The sequence below is a fragment of the Alnus glutinosa genome, chromosome 5 (genome assembly GCF_958979055.1).
Source record: "Alnus glutinosa chromosome 5, dhAlnGlut1.1, whole genome shotgun sequence".
In the NCBI taxonomy this organism is placed as follows: Eukaryota; Viridiplantae; Streptophyta; class Magnoliopsida; order Fagales; family Betulaceae; genus Alnus; species Alnus glutinosa.
Genome location: NC_084890.1, coordinates 16,534,268 through 16,556,581, shown reverse-complemented (window position 1 = coordinate 16,556,581; position 22,314 = coordinate 16,534,268). Strand labels below are relative to the sequence as shown.

At 38.5% G+C, this 22,314-nt stretch overlaps 1 protein-coding gene and 1 non-coding gene across 3 annotated transcripts; both read right to left on the bottom strand.

Moving 5' to 3' along the window:
- Nucleotides 1–1,623: 1,623 nt before the first annotated feature.
- On the bottom strand, nt 1,624–17,636 carry LOC133868097 (peptidyl-prolyl cis-trans isomerase FKBP17-1, chloroplastic). Of its 2 annotated transcripts, XM_062304918.1 has the most exons (4): nt 17,241–17,635; nt 13,954–14,076; nt 2,418–2,534; nt 1,624–1,870 (listed from the first exon to the last, which is right to left on the bottom strand). In XM_062304918.1, the coding sequence occupies exons 1-4, from the start codon at nt 17,559–17,561 to the stop codon at nt 1,748–1,750; spliced, it is 684 nt and encodes a 227-aa protein (XP_062160902.1). In that variant the 5' UTR covers nt 17,562–17,635; the 3' UTR covers nt 1,624–1,747. The 2 variants fall into 2 exon arrangements, with proteins under 2 accessions (XP_062160902.1, XP_062160903.1); XM_062304919.1 differs by lacking the exon at nt 13,954–14,076 and having other exon boundaries at nt 17,241–17,636.
- Nucleotides 17,622–17,694, bottom strand: TRNAK-UUU (transfer RNA lysine (anticodon UUU)). The gene has a single exon. It is a non-coding gene; the product is annotated as a tRNA-Lys (tRNA).
- Between the last annotated feature and the right edge of the window lie 4,620 nt (nt 17,695–22,314).

The window sequence follows — 22,314 nt, the reverse complement described above, 5'->3', positions numbered from 1 at the left end:
AGTGCAATCGAATTCTAATGCAACGAAAAAAAAAATAGAGAAGTGAAATAAAAAATAAAGTATAAAATATGATGGAAATGATACATAATCAATAAAAGAAAAAGAGTTGAGTAGAAAAACTTATTAGGTACCAGAGTCAATGGTATCTAAAAAATTCTACCTACTATTGAATTTGAACCAATAATTCCTGCCGTATGAAAGCAATATTCTAACCACTGAGTTAAGTAGGTCATTTAGAATCACAAAGCGAAACAAATGGGACCTATCACATTGATAGATTATAAATCTAATATTACTTGTTAAGGAATACCAATAAAAGAGATCAAAAAAATATGCTGTCAAATCATGTAATATGTATCTTGACAATAAATTATATACATGTTAAAATATGTCTAACAAGCACAAGGGCAATAGCTCGGTTGGTAGAGCACCTCGTTTACACACGCCCCAATATTTTTCAGAGGAGTCCATCATGTAATCAAAAAGAATTGATTTATTAAAAAATCGATGTCTTACTCTATGAATTTTCGAGAACAAAACAAGAGAACAATAGCCTAACAAAAGGTTCGGCACAGTCCGGGTGCCCATTTTAGGTTAGATGCCAGATAAATCGAACCCAATTGATTTGAGATATTGATAAGGTGAATACCCCGTCTAATTGAATTGTAGAGGAATATCATAATCTCCCTCATGAATTATTCGAAAGCAACCTGTCGGATTGACATTTTATCTGATTTTTAGTTTCTACTCTGAAACCAATAATGGGGAGAATCTTTATACTACTACATACAAGAATGTTATGTTAGAAATTTTCTATTGAATGGTATATTACATCAACAAGCAATAATAAAATAAAAAAAAAGAAATTATCTAGCACTCCATTTTTCAATACTGATTGTGAAATTGCATTGCTGTGTGAAGAAGGCTAGCTATACTGATTCTGTAAACTCTAAAGACACCCTCGGTACACTATTGGCGATCTCATAAGGATGCAATTTCAGTGAATTCCCATTTATTGATCTCATCTTTTATGAAATCGGTCTCCTTTTCTTTTGACTTACAATAATATGTGGAGCTAAACATGTGTGGAAGCACAGGAGAACGTTATTTTGCTGATATTATTACTAGTATTTGATACTAGGTCATTCATAGCATTACTATACCTTCCCTTTTCATTGTGGGTTGGTTATTCGTCGGCACAAGTTTAGCTTACTACGTATTTGGAAGCCCTAGTCCAAATGAGTATTTTACAGAGAATTGACAAGGAATTCCATCAATAACTGGCCGTTTTAATCCTTTGGAACAACTCGATGAATTTAGTGGATCTTTTTAGGAGGCTTCAATGACCATAGATAGAACTTATCCAATTTTTACAAAGCGATGGTTAGCTGTTCACAAACTAGTTGTACCTACCGTTTCTTTTTGGGGGTCAATATTAGTAATGCAGTCATACAACTATAAACCTAATTTGAATTATAGATATATGACACAATCAAACCTGAACGAGCAAAATGTTGAATTGAATCGTGCCACTCTCTACTGGGGTTTATTACTTATTTTTGTACTTGCTTTTCCAATTATATCTTTAATTAAGAGAAGAAAAGAGAATAGTAAACAATAGAATACTAGGAATGCACGAGCGGTTTTCAGAATCATAAACATGGTTTCCGATCATGAACAAAAAAAACATTGGATTGAGCTGTGTAAAATGCACGAGCGGTTTTCAGAATCATAAAAGTATTCTACTTCATTGATGCCTCGCACTGACAAACTCGATATCAAATATGAGAGTCCCTAATGTTGAGCCTTCTCCATTGGCAAGACGAGTTGGATTGAAAATGGTAGTAAATAGCCTCTGCCTGTCAAAAAACTGGAAGGAAAAAAAGAATAGACTGAGCACATTTCAATATAAAGGCCATACCCGTCGTGTGGCATACTGTTGTGCATATAATAAAGTTATATATATTTATAAATGTTAAAAAGTTACCTAACCACAGTAACCCGGTAATATTTTCCAAGTATAATTAGTGGTATAATAAACAGAACAATCCTCGTCCTCTTTCCCTCTCACTCGTGCAGGTTTGTTTCTACAGTCCAGTAACAGGACATCATATATCAATTGGTGCCAGACAGACATCCTTTCACCAGTTGGTTCTAATGATCAATCACGGAGCATATTTTTACTATTTTCTATTTTGATACATTTTATGCACTAAATCCAGCTTTTGAAAATAAATTCCATAACATTATTCACTTTTTTTGTATAGAGAAAAAGATGCTTAATAGTTTGGTGGCAAAAATTTAGATAAGGATGAATATTATAAAATGGAAATCAGCAACAAGTAAAGCGTCCATTCAAAGCATAGATTAGCATAAATCAAACCAACAACGGAGAGAGTGAAGAAAAGAGTAAATACATTAGGTGGTATGGGTTCTTGGGATGTGCTCTGATATCCTTGGGATTGTGGGATGATGACTCTTCGTATACCACCTACTTTCATTGATCTCACAGCTGCTTCTATCCCTGAAATCACCTGCATATAGATTTGATATATCGATGAGCTTCTCAACTTGCTCAGTAATTCAAATAAAATAGTCTTAAAAAGCATAAGAGAAGGAAGTTACTAAAAGTTTGAAAATTATGAACCCATCTCACTTTAGAATGGCTGAAAAACAGAAATCACACACACAAACAGTGCTGGAATCCAGCCTAGGAAAACAAGAAATAGAATTTATGAAAGCATGGCATGGTCTTCCAGTAGTTTTCCCTAATGCCACAAAATGATACCAGTCCCTAATGCATTTAAACTCTATAAATAGTGTCATATGAACTAAGACAAAATGGTCGAATTTCTTTCAAATTAAGGCAAAGTGACCTGGCTCTTTTTTATTCACAAATATTGGCCAGGCTGAAAAGCACGAAACATGCTGCTGGATTATTTCAAGGGTATTAGTTCTGCATATATGCTCCTAAATATCAGCTAGTTTATAGAGAAGATCAATGCTATATTAACTGGCAGCAAAATCATTTAAGCATTCATAGAGCACAATACAAGTATGATTACAATCCAGAGCACAATACAAGTATGATTACAATCCAGCAGACGACATTTTTTGAGAAGTTTTGAAAATTATGTAGACCTGCAAAAACTAATAAACAAATTGGAATTCGTCCAAAAGTACCTACTTCCCAGCTTATAATGGTTGTCAGGCCACAAAAATGACTGCATTAATAATTAATAGTTAATCCTAAAAGATTTAATTCCAACGAATAAATAACTTTCAGAACTGAAAACAATCATAAATACATAAAACTCTATAAATAAAATGTAAAATTCTCTAGGATATTAGAGATTATGAAAAAAAAAAAAAAAAAAAATCTGAAAACCCAACTCTTAACCATTAGATTCAAATTACCCTACCCATTTCTGAATGAGGCATGCTGACAAACAATGGGTAGTGATAGGAACCATGTCTGTAGGAAGAGGAAGCCTAACCCACGTTACTTGGATTAAGCTTCCACGTGGACAAGAATAAAACTGAGAAGCTGATCCTTGTCACTTCTCAGTTGGGTAGCTAGTTGGTTATGTTTATCATTCCGTTCAATTAGTGTTGGCTATGTTTATCATTATGTTTCATTGTTGTTGGGTATGTTTAGCATTCTGTTAAGAGTAGTGTTTCACAGCAGATGGGTTTGTTCTTGCCCAGTAGGAGTAGTCATCTATTTAATGTAGGGAATAGTCAAGGGAAGAGTATATCAAAGATACAAACAAACAATTGGTGTGTACGGTGTTGTCCTACCTCAAGTGGAAAACTTATCAATCGCTTTTGTCATTTCATTTCTACTTTCATTCACAACCCATCTATCTATCTGATTGTATCTTATCAAGTGGTATCAAAGCTATGTCGACCCAAAAGGACCATATTGAGAAGCTGGAGTCTGAAGTACACGAGATCCACGAGTCCATGTAGAACTTTGAACGATCATTGAAGGAGAGAGCATTGCCCAGACGGTGAAGGAGGCCTTCGATACCTTTGCAAAGAATCAAGGGGAGTCATCACGTCATCTAGAGAAAGAAACAAAGGATGCTAGCTCTTTTTCACAGTATGGTCACAATCGTGACCACTGGGAAGATGTGCATTTTTTTCGACCTATGAAGATGGAGTTTCCACGATTCTGTGGAGAGGATCCTATTATATGGCTTGATCAGGTTACTCAATTTTTTGAGTACCAAGCAACGGTGGAGGAGCAGAAAGTAACCCTTGCTGCATTTTATTTGGAAGGTGAGGCAAACTAGTGGTGGCAATGGGTAAAGAAAATTTATCATGCCAAAGACAAGTCTATTACTTGGCCCAGTTTGGGCCAACAGAGTATGAAGACTATGATGAAGCGCTATCGCGTGTCAAACAGAAAGGCACCCTGAGAGAGTACCAGAAAGAGTTCAAAAAACTGGCCAACTGTGTGGTTGGATGGCCACAAAAAGCATTGATCGGAACGTTCTTAGGAGGATTGAAGGCTGACATCTCAACTGATGTACGAAAATTCAAACCTCGCACACTTTGTGAGACCATTGAATTCGCATGAATGCGGGAAGATAAGTTGACCCACACGAAGAGGAGTCCATATACAGACATGCCAAAATATACCCCAAAGACGTCATGAGGAAGCAGTACCAATATGGCAGTAAGTCCTAAAACTCCAAGATCTCAAGCCTCGGTCAAAAAAATTTCGTGGGACAAAATACAAAAAAGAAGGGAAAAAGTATTATGTTTCACCTGTAATGAGAGATACACATTGGGGCTTCGTTGTGCAGTCCCAAATGTCTTCATTATTGAAGCTGGGCGAGTCGGAGCTTGAACACGTTGCAAAGGAAGACGAAGATGATAAAGTCCCCCAAATTTCATTGCATGCACTCACGGGATACATTGGGCCAAAGACGATGATGGTCTCTGCTCGGATAGGAATCCGAAAAATCCTAGTGCTTATAGACAGTGGGTCTACCCACAATTTTGTTGACCACAAGATTGCCAAAACATTTGGGTTACCATTGACCCCAATCACTGAATTCTGGGTTACCGTAGCTAATGGGGAGCGTTTATCATGTTAGGAGAAATATGAAGGAGTGAAATTAATTGTATAAGGATTGACAATCACGGTCACCTTATTCTCTCTTCCATTGACTGGGCTGGATGTCGTTTTGGGAGTACAACGGCTGGACAAATTGGGTCTAGTGGTATGTTATTGGGGACGACTTTCCATGACAATCACGAAGGGCAATTAACGGTATGAAATACTGGCTTCAGCCGAGAAGCAGGGGCATGCCATCAGCAACTCTTTGCTGACCCGAGAAGTGACCAATGGAGGTGAAGTATTTGCAATTGCAGTTCAGTCAATCCAATAAGAAGAGGAGCCCACACTAGCAATGGCAATATAGCGTATCCTTGCTGATTTCCGGCAAGTTATGGAGGAACCTGCATCTTTACCACCAGCCAGAGAATTTGATCATCGGATTGCACTCAAGGAACTGGCCCTGTCAATGTTAGACCTTGATAGGTATGCTCATTTCCAGAAAAACGAAATTGAAAGGCAAGTCTCTGAAATGCTTTTTATCTAGGTTGATAAGACTAAGTAATAGTCATTTTTCTTCACCGATTTTACTAGTCAAAAAGAAAGATGGCACGTGGAGGTTTTGTACCGACTACAGGGCTTTAAATGCAGTCACAATCAAGGACCTTTTTCCCATTCCAACCGTAGATGACATGATAGATGAGCTGCACGGATCTGAATATTTTACCAAGCTAGACATATGAGCCGAGTACCACCAGATTCGCATCCAGGTTGATGACATTCACAAGACTGCTTTTCGTACTCACAGTGGCCACTACGAGTATTTGGTGATACCTTTTGGCTTATGCAATGCTCCCTTTACTTTTCAAGCGGCAATGAATGCGATCTTTCGACCTTATTTACGCAAATTTATTCTTGTTTTCTTTGATGACATTCTGATCAACAGTTCAGATTGGGACACCCATTTGATTCATATCAAGAGGAACTTCGAAATCTTGGCAAGTCAACACTTTGTGGTGAAACCCAGTAAATGTGTTTTTGGCCAAACAGAGGTGGATTATTTGGGTATTCTTATTACTGTAGCTGGCATGAAGGTGGATCCCCATAAAATTGCTACCATGCAGTCATGGCCTCAGCCCAAAACAATTACAGAGCTATGGGGGTTCCTTGGGCTTACCGGCTACTACCGGAAATTTGTTAAACTTTATGGTATCATTGCTCGTCAATCAACCCAATTGTTGAAAAAAGGTAAATTCGAATGGGGTCCAAAGGCCGAAACATCATTTATAGCTCTTAAACACGCCATGACTACAACACCCGTTTTGGGGTACCTAGCTTTTCTGAAGTTTTTGTTTTAGAGACATAAGCATCAGACAAGGGCAATGGAGCGGTCTTAGCCCAAAATGGCAAACCTTTGGCATATATGAGCAAAGCAATTGGGCCCAAGAAAAAGAGGTGGTCCGTATATTCAAAGGAAATGCTTGCTATCATGGAAGCTATCCGGATGTGGCGTCCATATCTCTTGGGCCGCCGTTTTTAGATTTGGACAGATCAAACAAGTTTGAAGTTTTTTTTGGAGCAACGAGTTGTAACTCCAGAACAGCAAAAATGGGTTTCCAAGCTTTTGGGTTACAACTATGAGATTATTTATCGGCCGGATAAGACAAATTTAGCTGCTGACGCCTTGTCTCGTCGACCCTCTCAGCCAGCCGACATGCTCATCGATCCTACCGATGTGGAACCAAGGGTTGATTATTCCAAGACCCAACTACATGCCATTAGCAGTCCACACTTCCACCTTTGGGAAGAATTGCGACATGTCAATCAAACGGATCCATATATGGTAGCCTTACATGAGAAGTATTCCAGCCAACTTGAGAAACACCCTTATCTGCTAGATCATGAAGGGCTTTTACTTTATAGAGGAAGAATCGTGATTCCACCCTCTTCCTCTCTTTGCAAAAAACTGCTTGAAGAATTCCACAATTCCAAGATGGGTGGTCACTTAGGAGTCTGACATACCTACAACCGGATTGCCCAATCATTCTATTGGGAAGCCATGAAAACAGATATTTGCAGATACGTCGTGGCCTGTGACACATGCCAGAGGAACAAGAGTGAAGCTCGTTCTCCAGCCAGCCTTCTACAGCCCATGCTGGTGCCATCTCAGGTATGGGAGGAGATATCTCTCGATTTTGTGGATAGATTGCCTCCATCAGCTGGAAAAACAACAGTCATGGTCGTAGTCGACTGTCTCACCAAATATGCCCATTTTATGTCGTTAACCTATCCTTATACAGCAAAGAAAATTGTGGAAGTCTTCATCACCAACATTGTCCCTCCATGGAATTGCTACAGCTACGGTGAGTAATCGTGACCTGATTTTTTTTTGAGTAATTTTTTGAGGAATTTTTTACACTGCAAGGTACTCAATTGAAGATGAGTTCCGCCTACCATCCACAATCCGACGACCAAACGGAGGTTGTGAACCGTTGCCTCGAACAATACCTTCAATGCCTTTGTAGTCAACATCCCAAGACATGGGAACAACATTTGCCGTAGGCTGAGTATTGGTATAATACGACCTTTCACCAATCTCTAGGCACCACTCCTTTCCAGGCTCTTTATGGTCGTCCACCCCCTACTATGATCAATTACTTAGTTGGAGCTTCGGTGGTGGATGAAGTGGACAAAGAGTTGGGCGACAAGGATGAGTTGCTTCAACAATTGAAGGCCAATTTATAGAAAGCATGCAACCGTATGAAGGAACAAGCGGATAAGAAGCGTCAGGACTATGTCTTAGAGGAAGGCGATTGGGTTTATCTACGGCTTCACCCTTATCGTCAGCACAATATTTTTCGTCGAGCCCATAAAAAATTGGCGAGTCATTTCTTTGGACCCTACCAAATTTTGTCACGCATTGGAGCAGTTGCCTACAAATTGGCATTGCCCGATACATCTCGGATCCATCCAATGTTCCATGTGTCCCTTTTGAAGAAGAAGCTTGGCGATATGTTTCAGGTTACAAGTCATCTTCCGCCCTTTTCAACCGACAACACACCCATGTTGAAACCTTTGCTTATTCGTGATTACCACTGGTTTAAAAATGGCGATAAATATGTCACTAAGGCTTTGGTCCAATGGAGCAGTCTTCCTCCTGAAGATGCCACGTGGGAAGAAGTAGATTGTCTCCGCCAACAATTTCAAAACCTCGACCTTGAGGACAAGGTTCGTGTTCAAGGAGGGGCAATTGATAGAAACCATGTCCATAGGAAGAGGAAGCCCAACCCACGTTACTTGGATTAAGCTTCCACGTGGACAGGAATAAAACTGAGAAGCTAATCCTTATCACTTCTCAGTTGGGTAGATAGTTGGTTATGTATATATAGAAACACAGATTATTTGGCTTTCAAAGCTTACTCAACTTGTGAGTGTCTATTCCATTATATAGAGTTTGTACAGAATACAAGATAACTTCTAACTTCTAGCTTCCTGACCTAATACTATCTCTTAGAGATAAATCTTATCTAATACAAAACTGTAATCAATAATCTAAACTAACTTAAATACAAGTGAAACTCTTTCACTCAATCAATACAAGTAGGACTCTTATCTTTAGGAACCGGTTGTCACTAGGAGTTGTGAAATACCGGAAGTTTTATCAATACACTCACTAGAACTCTTATGTGTTAGAGAAGAGTTAGGAGTGTGTTGTGCGTTAATATCCTCTCTCAAGTTCAACTGGAGTGAATGGAAGTTGAGCTTGTATGATAGATGATGAAACCTCCTGGAAACAAGTGGCTTAGTGAGAACATCTGCAATCTGATCGGCACTTGGAACAAATAGAATCTCTAGGTCTTTGGAAGTAACCAACTCTCAAACAAAATGGAAGTCAATAGCTACATGTTTGGTGCGAGCATGAAAAATCGGATTGATTGATAAGTAAGTTGCACCAATGTTGTCACACCATATCTTCGGTTGAACAGAAAGTATAAGACCAAGTTCTTTGAGAAGAGAACGGATCCAGATCACTTCAGCAACCGTGTTAGCAACAGATTTGCATTCAGATTTTGTAGAAGACCTTGAAACAGTAGGCTGCTTACGAGAACTCCAAGAAATCAAGTTGGAACCAAGGAAAACACAATAAGCATCGGTTGAACGTCGATCATCCGAGCATCCTGCCCAGTCAGCATCCGAGTATGCTTGAAGAGAATTGGATGAGGTCTTTTGTAACAGCAAACCATGAGTGATAGTGTGTTTTAGGCATCTAAGGATCTGCTTGACAGCTCACCAATGGAGTTTGGTTGGACGATGCATAAATTGACACACACGATTGACCGCAAACGCCAAATCCGGGCGTGTAAGAGACAAGTACTGAAGTGAACTCACCGTGCTTCTATATAAAGAGGGCTCCTCCATAGGATCACCTGCAAATGTGGATAAGGCTAGAGAAGAAGACATGGGAGATGAGACTGGTTTTACTTCTGTCATATTCATTTTGGAGAGTAAATCCTGAACATAGCACTGTTGGGAAAGTAAAAGACCATCCTTCACGGGTATAACTTCAATTCCAAGAAAGTAGTGCAACTTGCCAAGGTCTTTAACAACAAAATCAGTGCTTAATAGCTGTAAGAGTTCATCAATGGTAGTGGGAACAGATGAAACAATAATAATATCATCAACGTAAATAAGTAAATACATAGTGACTGCTGTGGTATAGTAGATAAACAGAGATGAATCTGTTTTTGAACCAATAAAACCAAGATCAACCAGTCTCCCACTAAGGCGAGCAAACCATGCTCGTGGTGCCTGCTTCAAGCCATAAAGAGCTTTTTTCAACTGGCATATGTGATAAGGATACGAAGGATGAATAAATCCCGGAGGTTGCTCCATATAGACATCCTCGGACAAGAGACCATGCAGAAATGCATTTTGTATGTCTCTTTGTTTCATAGACCACCCGACAGAATAGGCATGTGATAACACAGTACGTATGGTAGTCAGTTTGAAAACAGGGCTGAATGTCTCACCATAGTCAATGCCCGCATGTTAGTGAAAGCCCTTTGCAACCAGTCATGCCTTATGACGTTCGATAGACCCATTTACCTTTCTTTTAAGTTTAAAGATCCATTTGCAGCCAACCACATTTTTCGCAACCGATGATGGAACAAGTGTCCACATGCTGTTTTTGAGCAAAGCATTAAATTCAGTTTACATGGCAGTGCGCCATTCACTAACCTTGACAGCATTGGTGAAACATGTAGGTTTTGTAAGAGCAGCTTTAGAAATCAAGGCCCGAGGTAGAGGGTATCGTACTATCCCGTCAGTGAGCTTTCGGATGGTCCTGGCATTATTTTGAGTTCGGATCCGCATAGGATGTAACCAGATAGGTTGCTGCATAGGTGACACATCTGGTTCTGCAATAGATGAAACAGAAGGAATAGAAGGGCTAGAGATACTAGCACGAGTAGGGGAAGAAGATACAGTGGGAATAGGGTCGGTGGGTGGAGTTGATAGTGCTAGTTTGTGGAATAGATGGGGTTAATGAAACAAAAACAGGATTGGAAGAAGGAGGAATTGGAGCTGGAGAGGAAGTAGTGTTTGAGAAGGGAACGACATCTTCATGGAAGATGACATCCCTAGAGATAAAGATGCGGCCAGTTTCAGGGTGGTTGCATTTATAGCCCTTATGACGGGTGCTGTATCCTAAGAAGACACATGGTTTGGATCTAAGTGAGAATTTGTGAGAATTATATGCACGAAGATTAGGAAAACAAGTGCGGCCAAAAACCTTGAGAAACTTATAATCTGGAACTTGAGAGAAAAGTTTCTCAAAAGGATAAAGATTTTTGAGTAAGGGGAGTCGGCAGTCGGTTTATTAAATAGCAGGAAGTTAAACAAGCATCATCCCAAAATTTCTTTGGAAGTGAGCTTGCTGCTAGGAGAGCCAAGGTTGTATCAATGAGGTGTCAATGTTTCCTTTCCACACCCTTGTTGTTGATGAGTGTGAGGGCAGGAAACACGATGGAGAATGCCAATGGATTGGAATTATTTGTGAAGGTTGCGATATTCACCACCCCAATCAGTTTGAACAGATTTTATTTTGGCATTAAGAAGACGTTCGACCATTGATTGAAAATTGATAAACACTTGCATGACATCAGATTTGGCCTGAATAGGGTAGACCTAAGTAAACCAACTGAAAGCATCCACAAAAGAGACATAAAATCGATTGCCATTGATTGAAATAGATGGGGAAGGACCCCAGACATCTGAATAAATTAAAATCGCTTTGTGTCTGACTCCACTCACTACCTTTTAACGTGAACGGATAAAGAAAGGCCATCAAAGAGCCCCAACTAGACGACTTTAACCAACGTTTTCTGAAAAGCGTGTTTGTCAACTGTAAGTTAAAGGATTACAAATAGAAGTTTTAGAAACTAAAAAGGGCAATTGGTGACCCTTTGCCTATGGACAGATAGTGCACGGTACCATTGCCTTATTGGATAAAATAGGAAGCTGAAATTTGGATAGAACAAAGTTGACCATTTGAAGGGCTGGATGTCCCAAATGGTGGTGCCAACTATGTGGAGAAGTCCTCTCACCAACGAGTGCTTGTGATTGAGATGAATGCACTTGCGGAGGAAGGAGGTGATAAAGGCCATCCTTAAGTTGGCCGTGATGAACTGGGAGCCTGGTCTTGCGATCCTTAATAGTAAAAAAAGAAGAATGAAACTCAAAGAAAACATCATTATCAAGGGAAAATTGACGAACAGAGGGGAGATTCTTGCATATATTTGGAACGTGAAGTAATTGTTTGAGTAGAAGTTTTCGACGAGAGAAAGAAAGAGATGCAGAACCGGAGTGAGAGATAGACAGACCTGTACCATTACCTATGTGGATCTGATCTTGCCCAGAGTATTCTTTAGAGGATATGTTCAGATTCTGCAAGTTGTTGGTAAGATGGTGTGTTGCACCAGTATCCAGGTACCAGTTCTCTTCCGGAGGAAGGGTAGGTGAAGAGTAATATGCTTGACCAGGCTGGTACTGGGCAGAAGGTGATCCGGCAAGTGCAAGGTCGGGACGCTAATAGCATCTGGGGGCAGTGTGCCCGATTTTGCCACAGAGCTGGCAGATGGGCCTTAAAGATTGTCCTGAGTCAGGCTGAAAGGAGGTTCCTCTGCCGTGGCCAGGAGAGAAAAATCCTCGACCACGGTAGTTGTTGGTGCGACCACGACCGCGATAGCCTCGACTGCATGATGGTGAACCTCGGGATGAAAAATTTGCAGTGGGCACGACAATATCAGAGGGAGCGAGATGATGTTCTATTCGCATCTCATGCGCCAAAAGGTGGCCATAGATTTCATCGAGAGATAGAGGATCCAGCCAAGTACTGATGGAGGTAACAAACAGATCATAATCAGATCCGAGACTTGCTAGGAAATAGGAAACCATATGCGTCTTGGGCTTTAACAAAGGCCATGATCTGAGTTCTCCAGCTTGGAAAATTGGCATCGGAGAGTTTGATTTGCAGGGTATGATTCGTGTTTGGGATAGAGAACACAATATTGGACGAAGGTGGAGTAAGGGTGGGATTCTTCTCGGAATGAGAAGGGGATGAAGCTGCTGAAGAGGCCGTGGATTTTGACATGAAGGTAGGGAAAAAAGAAGAAGAAGAAGAAGATAGAGACGTTAGCCTAGGGTTGGCTCTGAAACCATATAGAAACACAAATTATTTGGCTTTCAAAGCTTACTCAACTTGTGAGTGTCTATTCCATTATATAGAGTTTGTACAAAATACAAGATAACTTCTAACTTCTAGCTTCCTGATCTGATACTATCTCTTAGAGATAAGTCTTATCTAATACAAAACTGTAATCAATAATCTATACTAACTTAAATACAAGTAAAACTCTTTCACTCAATACAAGTAGGACTCTTATCTTTAGGAACCGGTTGTCACTAGGAGTTGTGAACTACCGGAAGTCTTATCAATACACTCACTAGAACTCTTATGTGTTAGAGAAGAGTTAGGAGTGTGTAGTGCGTTAATAGTTTATCATTCCGTTCAATTACTGTTGGCTATGCTTACCATTTTGTTTCATTGTTGTTGGGTATGTTTAGCATTCTGTTAAGAGTAGTGTTTCACAGCAGATGGGTTGTTCATGCCCAGTAGGAGTAGTCATCTATTTAAGGTAGGGAAAAAGCCAAGGGAAGAGTATCAAAGATATAAACAAACAATTGGTGTGTATGGTGCTTTCCTACCTCAAGTGGAAAACTTATCAATCGCATTCGTCATTTCATTTCTACTTTCATTCACAACCAATCTATCTATTTGATCGTATCTTATCAGTTAGGGTCAGTGGTGGTGAAGCTTTAGGCAGAATGAGCTGAATTTACAAAAATATGTATATTTTAAGGGGGTGGAGTGGAGATGGACAGAACATAAAACAACAATCAAAGGAGTGATAACTTTTCCATTTCTTTTTTTGGCTTCAATTTAATACTTTCAAGTTAATGCTTGGTTCAACCAATTAGTAATAGAAAAAGAAAGGAATCCTTATAATTTGGAGTCAAATCACATTTTTGCCTTCCTGGCAATCAAAATATATATAGACAATTGGTATGTAAAAAAAAACACCAATTTTAGTGCAGCAGCAACACACAACCACTTTGTCAAGGTTGCTACACAGAAAGAGATTTCATAATGCATACCACCACTGCTTTTGAGTCGCTGGCCAACTTATCCAAAAAAAAAAAGACTCGCTAGGCATGTTACAGGTTAAAAACATACACCATAAGCATTACAAGGCTCGTATCTTGCAATTATGACATTAAAGTCTCTATATATGACAACCAGTTTGAATACTGATATCAGGACTTACTTTCCCAGAGCCTAGTACAAACACAAAAGGAATTGGTTCACCATTTTCATCTTTGTGATCATATGTTGAATCAAAGCGCCATCCTTGCTTTGCTGCCAACCTTCCATAGTAATGAATTGCAACCTTCACATTTGAACTCAAAAATTGATGATAAATCAATGCTGATAATCGCCAGAGATGATCAGATCTCTATCTGTTAAATTCTCCTACATATTCTAATTCTAGATTCCAAAGAAGATATATTTAAAGGCATAAAATATAAACACTACCATTTTCAACAGTTTCATGTAATGCTAGCTCAAAAATGCTGCAAAATGCAGGATTTTCATTGTTCTAGGTAGAAAAAAAAATTATCTGGCAGTCAGCATCCAATCTGTTCAAGCCATAAGCAGCAATTTTCATGAGTCAGAGAACACATTCCATTATGGGATGTAACCAACTACTTGAAGAACATATTTATCACTTGCTAACATAGTGCACCAGACTAAACCGAAGGTTGTATAGAGCCACAGGCCCACAAACATATAAAAAGGCCAAGTTTCATACAATGTGGTCCATTTAACGACCACTCTGATGGGCATACAACAAATCAAGACTTTGTAACTAAATATAATGTAAAGTAAATAGTTGCAGAGTGAAGGCAGCTATTTGGTTTATTTTGTGCTACTCTCTTCTGGTCCATGTTTATCTTTATGGGCTCCAGACAGGAAACATCAATGATAAGACCACATGACCCACCATCAATCTTCCATCATTTGCAAGATATAAGACTAATAAGGCCGATCAACTTTGAAACAATAATATACATCTCAGATCCAAAAACAAAACTTGCTTTTGCTAGATCCCAGTCCTCAGAGAAAATGGTTAACTAATTCTGTTATGACACTCTTTTTCTATTATGTTCATTCCCAAAATGTGTACAAAATTAGCTACAACCTTCAATCAGACACCTATGCTATAAAATAGGAGCAAAATAAGGTCTTATCTCCCATAAAAAGTAATAATATTGGTGAAAGATACCAAATTTGGGAATGTGAACTGTTTGGTGTTTCACAACCTCCAGTCTGAATTGGGGCCAAATCCGTGTGGTCATGGAAGTTGAAATCTGCTAAGGAGTGTATAACAACTCACCTACCGAGTCGACTAGCCTTGAAAATGGATGGCACAGAAGTGCGCATCCTATACCTAGTCAATGGGATGGTTCTGCACCCCTACACTGATCTTCTTGTCATCTTCGAAGCCAACCCCACCACCCACCCATGCGGTGGTGGATCTCCACCCTCACAGAGGGTCAGAGGTGGAACTACAGGGGGAAGAGTTGGAGAACCACCCCCACAGAGGGGTGGGGGTTTGACAATTAAAGTTCTGAGTTTTGACCAGATGACAAATAGGTTCCATTATATTTTCTATCCAATTTTTAATAGCAAAAGTGCGAGCAGGCATTTTTCCACGTAAGCACAATAATAATTTGCCATGACAACAGTCGGACTTTTGAGGTAGTTTCCCTAATTCTTTTAATGATATGGGAATCTATTAAAATAGATAACAAATGTTGTCTGTAAACCATATGGTTTTTAAATTTTCAGTGGTAAGAATGAAACAATTGCACTTCACCCCTTACGGGGGGAAAGGAGATGCCATTTGGTCCAAAGACCATTGGCACATTCCTTTTGGTTTCATACTGTTTGCCCACTCATCCATTGCCAACTAAGAAGCCTCTCTATCACGTTATCAAGTATTCTTCTGCAAAATGGATTTGTTTTCTGCAACTCTAATTTGCAAGCCTCTAGGGAAATTAGAAATGAAAAACTATCAGCATTAAAACTACAGAGAATGAATCATAAGCAATGTAGAAACCATACGATGCTATTCCTTCTTCAGAGCATAGCAACTGCTAAGAGCCTTTCTACAATAGAAAAGGATTAAAGTGAACAGACAGTCTTGAGCAATTTACCAGCAAACTCAAAGTCCAACCAAAAATGAAAGAACCAAAAACCTTTACCTCCTGCAAATAGTTATTTCAATTCTTAATCAAGCAAAACAGAGTGATAAGAACCAAAATACTTTCTCCTCCCTGCCGCAGCTCTTCCCACTTTGTTAAGTTTAATTATCTAACTGACATCAGCTATAGTCAGCAGCAGAGAGTTTTATACTACCCTCACAGAAAACTTTCATAACTTTCCTCTTGATTCTTCTGCAATGCCATCACAAGCTCCAGCTACTATAGTTCTTATTCCCTCTTTGACACCAACATGAACCAAATTCTTAACATGACTCTATCAGTTTTACTCCCATAATTTTTGCCACGCCAATTATGACTTATAATTCAAGTTTAGCCATCAGCACAATGCTTTGCGACAATCAGTAGTCACCAACTTCTTTCATCCAATCGTTTATATCAAACTCGCAGCATAAGAACTCAAATGGCTAATGCAGCCAATAAGGCCACTCAATTCAAGATTTAGTTGTTATAATGGGACGTCTACTTTGTGGACCACCTTCTTCTTCATTGTGATGTGGCGTCTACTTTGTGGAATCATGTCTTTTCTCGGTTTGGTATGTCTTGGGTTATGCCTAGGAGAGTTGTTGATTTATTTTCTTGTTGGTGGAAGGCGGGTAGGTCAAGGAGTGTTGCAGTTTGGAAGATGGTGCTTATATGCATTCTTTGGTGTGTTTGGAAGGAGAGAAATCTTAGGTGTTTTGAAGACTTGGAGAATTCCATGGAGAATATTGTTGCATCGTTTTTACATTTGTTGTATCTTTGGACGGAGGCTTTTTTGTCAACCGTGTCTATTAGCTTTTCTGATTTTCTTGTTCGTTTTTCTTTGCCTTCTTATGCGTTTCCTTGTGTATACTTCCAGTGTACTTAAAGGGCCTTACGCTTTTTTTTTTATATATATATATAAAATTTCATTTACTTACAAATAAAAAAAATGGTCAGAAACATGTATAATTCACAAATTTCTCATCACTCCGGCAGTGGATTTTCAAAGAGATTATCTATTCTCTATCACTTCACTTGGAATCTTAAAATCAGAAAGAATTGAATCCTTGATATCAAGACTAATAAGAGATTTCTAAACAATATGAAAAGCTACAATCAATATATATACATTATGAAATCGCCAAAAAAAAAAAAAAGAGAATAATTTAAAAATGAAAATAAAATAATAATTGGCATTTATTGCGTACATGATGAGAGAGAAAGAGAACCCTTAAAAAAAAAAAAAAAAAAAAAAAAAAAAAAAAAAAAAAAAAAATTGATGAGAGAAAGAGAGAGTACTCACCTGGTCGCCATCCAGGGGAAGCTCTCCGGAACCAAAGCGAACGTCCAATACCTTCACGCCACCAGAATTTGGGAGCTCGCGGAACTCGGATATGGCGGACTTGGAAGATGAAGAAGAAGCAGGGGGCGAGAAGATCAGTGCTGAGAAAGTAGCGGAGAAAAGAGAGAGAGATAGAGCTGCTCTTCTACTTGTTACTGAAGAAGATGAAGCGGGAGAAGAAGTTGCAGAGACGTTGTTCGATGGTGATATTGGAGGCACGAACCGGAGGATTGAATGGTGGGAAGCACGAGGACATTGTACAGCAGCGGCACACTGAATCATCTTCTCCCCTGTTAAGGGTTATCTATTAAGCGCAAAACAGATAAAACGACGAATAATTTCCGCCGTCTGTGGGAATCGAACCCACGACCACGTGGTTAAAAGCCACGCGCTCTACCAGCTGAGCTAAGACGGCATCTTTGTGAGAAGTAAAGTTGTTAATTATTTCAATAACTTTATTTATGAAAATTATCCTATTTTTATTAAAGTAATGTTTCTCTTCACACTCATTTATCACTTCTATTCTACTTCAAGCATTATGCAAATAATTCATAATTATTATAAAACATAAGTAAATAATCATTAAATTATAACTCTTCCAAATGATTTATTCGTACCCTTGACCTTATCACAGTAAGATTTGCATGTCCCATAAAACCTCTGGTACAACCTCATGGCAAACGTGTGAAGAATGTAGCGCGATATCGACTAGTTGATCCACCGGGTCAAACCCATAACTAGTGACCTCACTCAATAAGTGGTTTCGCTGATTACAAATAGCACTTGAATCCTGTGTAAAAATTATCATCTCCTCAATTGAGCCATAGGGTCAAATCAAGTCTATATATACTAGTATGCACATCCTACCAAAAACAAAATCAATATTCTTCATTCAAAAGGTCACTAGTAGCCATGTCATACAAAGTATATCTCTTTAATTCATTTTTATCCATGTAAATCATGCTATTGAATATTATAAAAGTTAACACATTTCATTTCAAACTTTATGGCTCACAACATATACATCACAAAACAATTCATGCTTGTAAGAATATGCAACATTTATCATTTATCAAAAATAGTCATTCTTGCAAAAATATCACTATAAATTTGCCATCAAAATCCCCTTTGTTACCTTAGCTCCTTTGTGTGATAATGGTTTCCCTATCACTAGTTAGGTCCCCAAATTATAAATCCAACCCTAACACTTAAAGCCCTAATTTACGCATTTTGACCAAAATCGTTAGAATGGGGTTTGAACGCGCTATTAGAATGCTTGTTCCCCCCACATTCGAACGACAAAAGCACATATTTGTTTTCTCTAAATTTTTCCTTTGACCAAACTCCCATTTTTCACCTCACAAACACTTTAGAACATTAAAGGCGTCCCATTTTTTTTACCTTCTAACACCTCACCAACACCTATATTTATGATTTTTTTTACGTTTTAAACTTAAAGATTATGCCTTTCTTTTTTGCTTTTTCATTTTTTTTTTATCCAAAACCCATGTTTCATACAGCTTACTCATCACATTTTTTTTTACTTCCTACAAACCCACTACACACTCACACAACACAAAGACTCAAGATTTTCCTAAAAAAGCTTTAGTCTTTCCTATGGAACTTGTAACATCCAAGATATTAAATTAGAGTTTAAAACACAAATTAGGTTAATTGAGTGAGTAATTAGGTAAAATGAAGAAAATAACATTTAGAAATTTTGTAGAGTCTAGTTCTAGGTTGGGTGTCCGGACACATCATTCTTTGTGTCCAGACATGGCATTTTCTGTGTCTGGACGGGTCAAGTGGTAGGGTCTTGTTCTCTGCCGTGACCAGACAGTTTGCGGATAGTGTTGGCCAAGAGTCCTTGGTGTAGGGGTGTCTGGATGAGACATTTTGGTGTCCAGATGGTGCGACCTAGGAGTCAGGATGCACGTTTCACTTCGGCATGTCTAGACGGCTTACTAACCTGTCCGGACAGGTCTGGATAGAAATTGGTTGAACGCATTTTCAGTTCATATCTCTCATTCCTCTCCTCTCTCATGAAATTTCTCTCTTCTCTCTCTCCTATGGTTTGCACCCAAACCCTAGATTCTAGCATTTTGAAGCTTCCAAACTCGAATCTGACACCGAAAACGTAATCCTTGGTGTAAAACCATTGTTTTCACCGATTGGTTTGAGGTAAATTCGAAAACCCTAGCTTTTCTTCTATAGTTGGTTAATCTTTGGAAGTTTGAGCTTAATTTCTCAATTTTCTCTAGGTGTTCATGTGTAGAAGTGTTCTAAACCATCTCCAAGCGCTAGGGTTCATTTTGGTGAAAAATCAAGGAAAGGCCCAAAACCCTAGATTTTCTCAAGGGTTGTAAATTGGGATTTTGGTGTTTAACCCTAATATTTTCTTATTGATTACCGTTTTTTAGTTGTTAAGTTGTCAAATGGAACCTTTGAAATTTTATGGGTTTTCATGGGTCATGGCTCTTGAGGCAAATCAATAACCTTAGAAATGTTGTGGGACTAGTTTTAATGTATCATTGAAATGTATTTTATAATGGTACATTGCGAGGCTTACGTGGAGAACACCTTTATAAGCCGTTAATCAAGCAGCCAATGTGAATATTTAACTGACTGGGAAAAAGATACTAATTTTAAATGGTTTTCATGATATTATAAAATGTCATATTTGTGTTAATTCGAACCGATAATATTTTGTGATAGTATTTTTTCGAGAATGTTTTCAATATCTTTAACTATGTTGAATTACTATTTGATGATGGTTTATGAGGTTAAAAGTATGTTTTATGAAATAGAGAATGGAAATATGCTTTGTGGATTTCATGTTATGTTCAACGAATTATGCAAATCATATGATGTTATATGATGCATAATTGTATGATAGCATGAGCATGATGAATATGTGAAATGATGAGCATGAGCATCAATGAAATCATGAATGCTGAACGTAAGACCATGGGTTCAAGTCCCACAAGCACTATGAAACGATAAAACAAAAGAAAGGCAAGCATGACATGATGATGATTTGTGACATATTTTAGGATGATTTTCATGACTAGATGTACTCATATCTTTATGTATTTGAATGGAACAGAGCATATATATATATAGTTATAGCTTAGATGCATAGAATGGTTTATGTGGAATTTCATACAGACGTACCTATATGCCTACAAGTTTGAATGGAACAGAACATATGTATACCTACTGCTAGATTGCATATGATGATCGTTATGCTTAGATGTATATGTATATTTGTATTTCCCAAAGGTTTGGAAAGCTTGTATATGAGTATAGCTGAGTCACATGATATATATATATATATATATATATGTGTGTGTGTGTGTGTGTGTGTGTGATTTTATTCACTAATAAGATGTCAGTGGTTACCTCATCAGCTATGAAACGTTTTAAGAAAAGAAGTGGTTTATGATGAGTGCCAAATATTGTATATTTGGACCCCTTAATTTGTATTTGTTAAACCTTTAGCTTTGTTATTTTCTAATTTCTTGGTTAGTTTTGGTGTTTCAGTGTTTTACAGGACTTTGAGATAAAATGCAGTATTTTCTGTGGAACTTGCAAAGAAACAAGAGAAGAAGTTTGAAAATAATTATCGACTTCTCATTTAGTGTGTGTTTGTGTGCAAACAAATATCTTAAATGCAGAATTTAAATAAGACAAGATATTTGTTACGAAGTGGAAACTCTGTGAAGAGAAAAACCACTCCGGGGTAGCCAAACCCAGGAAATTCACTATCCAAAAACAAAGCTAGTTACAAGACACTCGTACTCACATAACCCTATGCAGTAGTCATACCCTTAATTCTAGCACGAAGCCCATCGTGAACGCTTCCCAACCAGATTTTTCCACCTGAAGGGGTTTTTGATGGATTCTTTTACCTTAGGGCCGACCACTAAGATAGACTTCACATGAACAGTTGAACACACACCGGCAACGGTTTGAGAGCTAGCAGATATTCGATTCTCCCTAAACACCATCTCAAAGCACTATGGATATTACTGTCGAATTCTGTACAAAACACAAGCCCAGGGCCTTCTATTTATAGGCTTACAAGAAACCTAAAACTGCTGAGATTCGGGCTCTAGCTGGCGAGTGTCCAGACGGAAGTTAGCCTCGTCCAGACGGTCTTCGCTAAAATCCTTTCCACATTCGAACCGAACTCTGGAATATTCTGAAATACTGGACATCGTCCGAACGTGTTGCCACGTCGTCCGGACGGCTTTCAGAGACTTCCCAAACAATGTCGACTTCTGAAATCCAACTCCTTGTTGAATACTGATTGACCTAGCGTTCGGACGGTGTTGCTCTGACGTCCGAACGTCTTCATCGTTATCTGCTGGACACTAAGGGGCATCCAGACGCCTTCAAAGGCCCGTCCGGACGGTTGCACAGGAATCGGGCGTTTTTGTCTTGGATTTTGTAAGGACTCTTCATGGACATCTTTAAGAAGCTTGTAATCAATTATTGTCCTTGATTTGATCATTGTCTGAATACATGAAGATTCTTAATTGAAAATCGATTATCCTGTTAAAACGCAACCATTACATAAAGTATTTTTGTTTTATCCAGAATGTAGCCAATTAAAAAACTAACAAACTCCCTCTTTGACCATTTTGGGACAAAAACACTTGACCGGTTTGGAAATACATTTCCGATCAAAAAACCAAAAAAATACTCCCCTTTTTTGTCACATAATGACAAAAGGTAAACAGAGTATTAATTAAAACCATAACCAAAAACAAAAATAGGAGAAAAGAATAAGGTTAGGTCGTCAACGAGAAATCAGCACACACATGGATCTAAACCTGTGAAAACAGTCAGAGAGCTGGTCAAAACTATGCAAGCATATAGAAAAGAGTTACATAGTCTATGAGCAAAAAATTTCTGCAGACAGAACTTTTTCAACAATAAACTTAACTCATGCAATGCTTGTGTGTGTGAAAGCTTTCTCAATAAGGTATAAAGTTCATTGATATGACGTAAAACACCCGGATTTTCTAAA

Coding starts and splice junctions, on each gene's coding strand:
- LOC133868097 (XM_062304918.1), bottom strand. CDS start 17,561: ATGATTCAGTGTGCCGCTGCTGTACAATGTCCTCGTGCTTCCCACCAT. Junction 14,077..17,240: donor TTCCCCTGGATGGCGACCAG/GTGAGTACTCTC, acceptor TCAAATGTGAAG/GTTGCAATTCATTACTATGG. Junction 1,871..2,417: donor AAGAACCCATACCACCTAAT/GTATTTACTCTT, acceptor TTTTCCTTCCAG/TTTTTTGACAGGCAGAGGCT.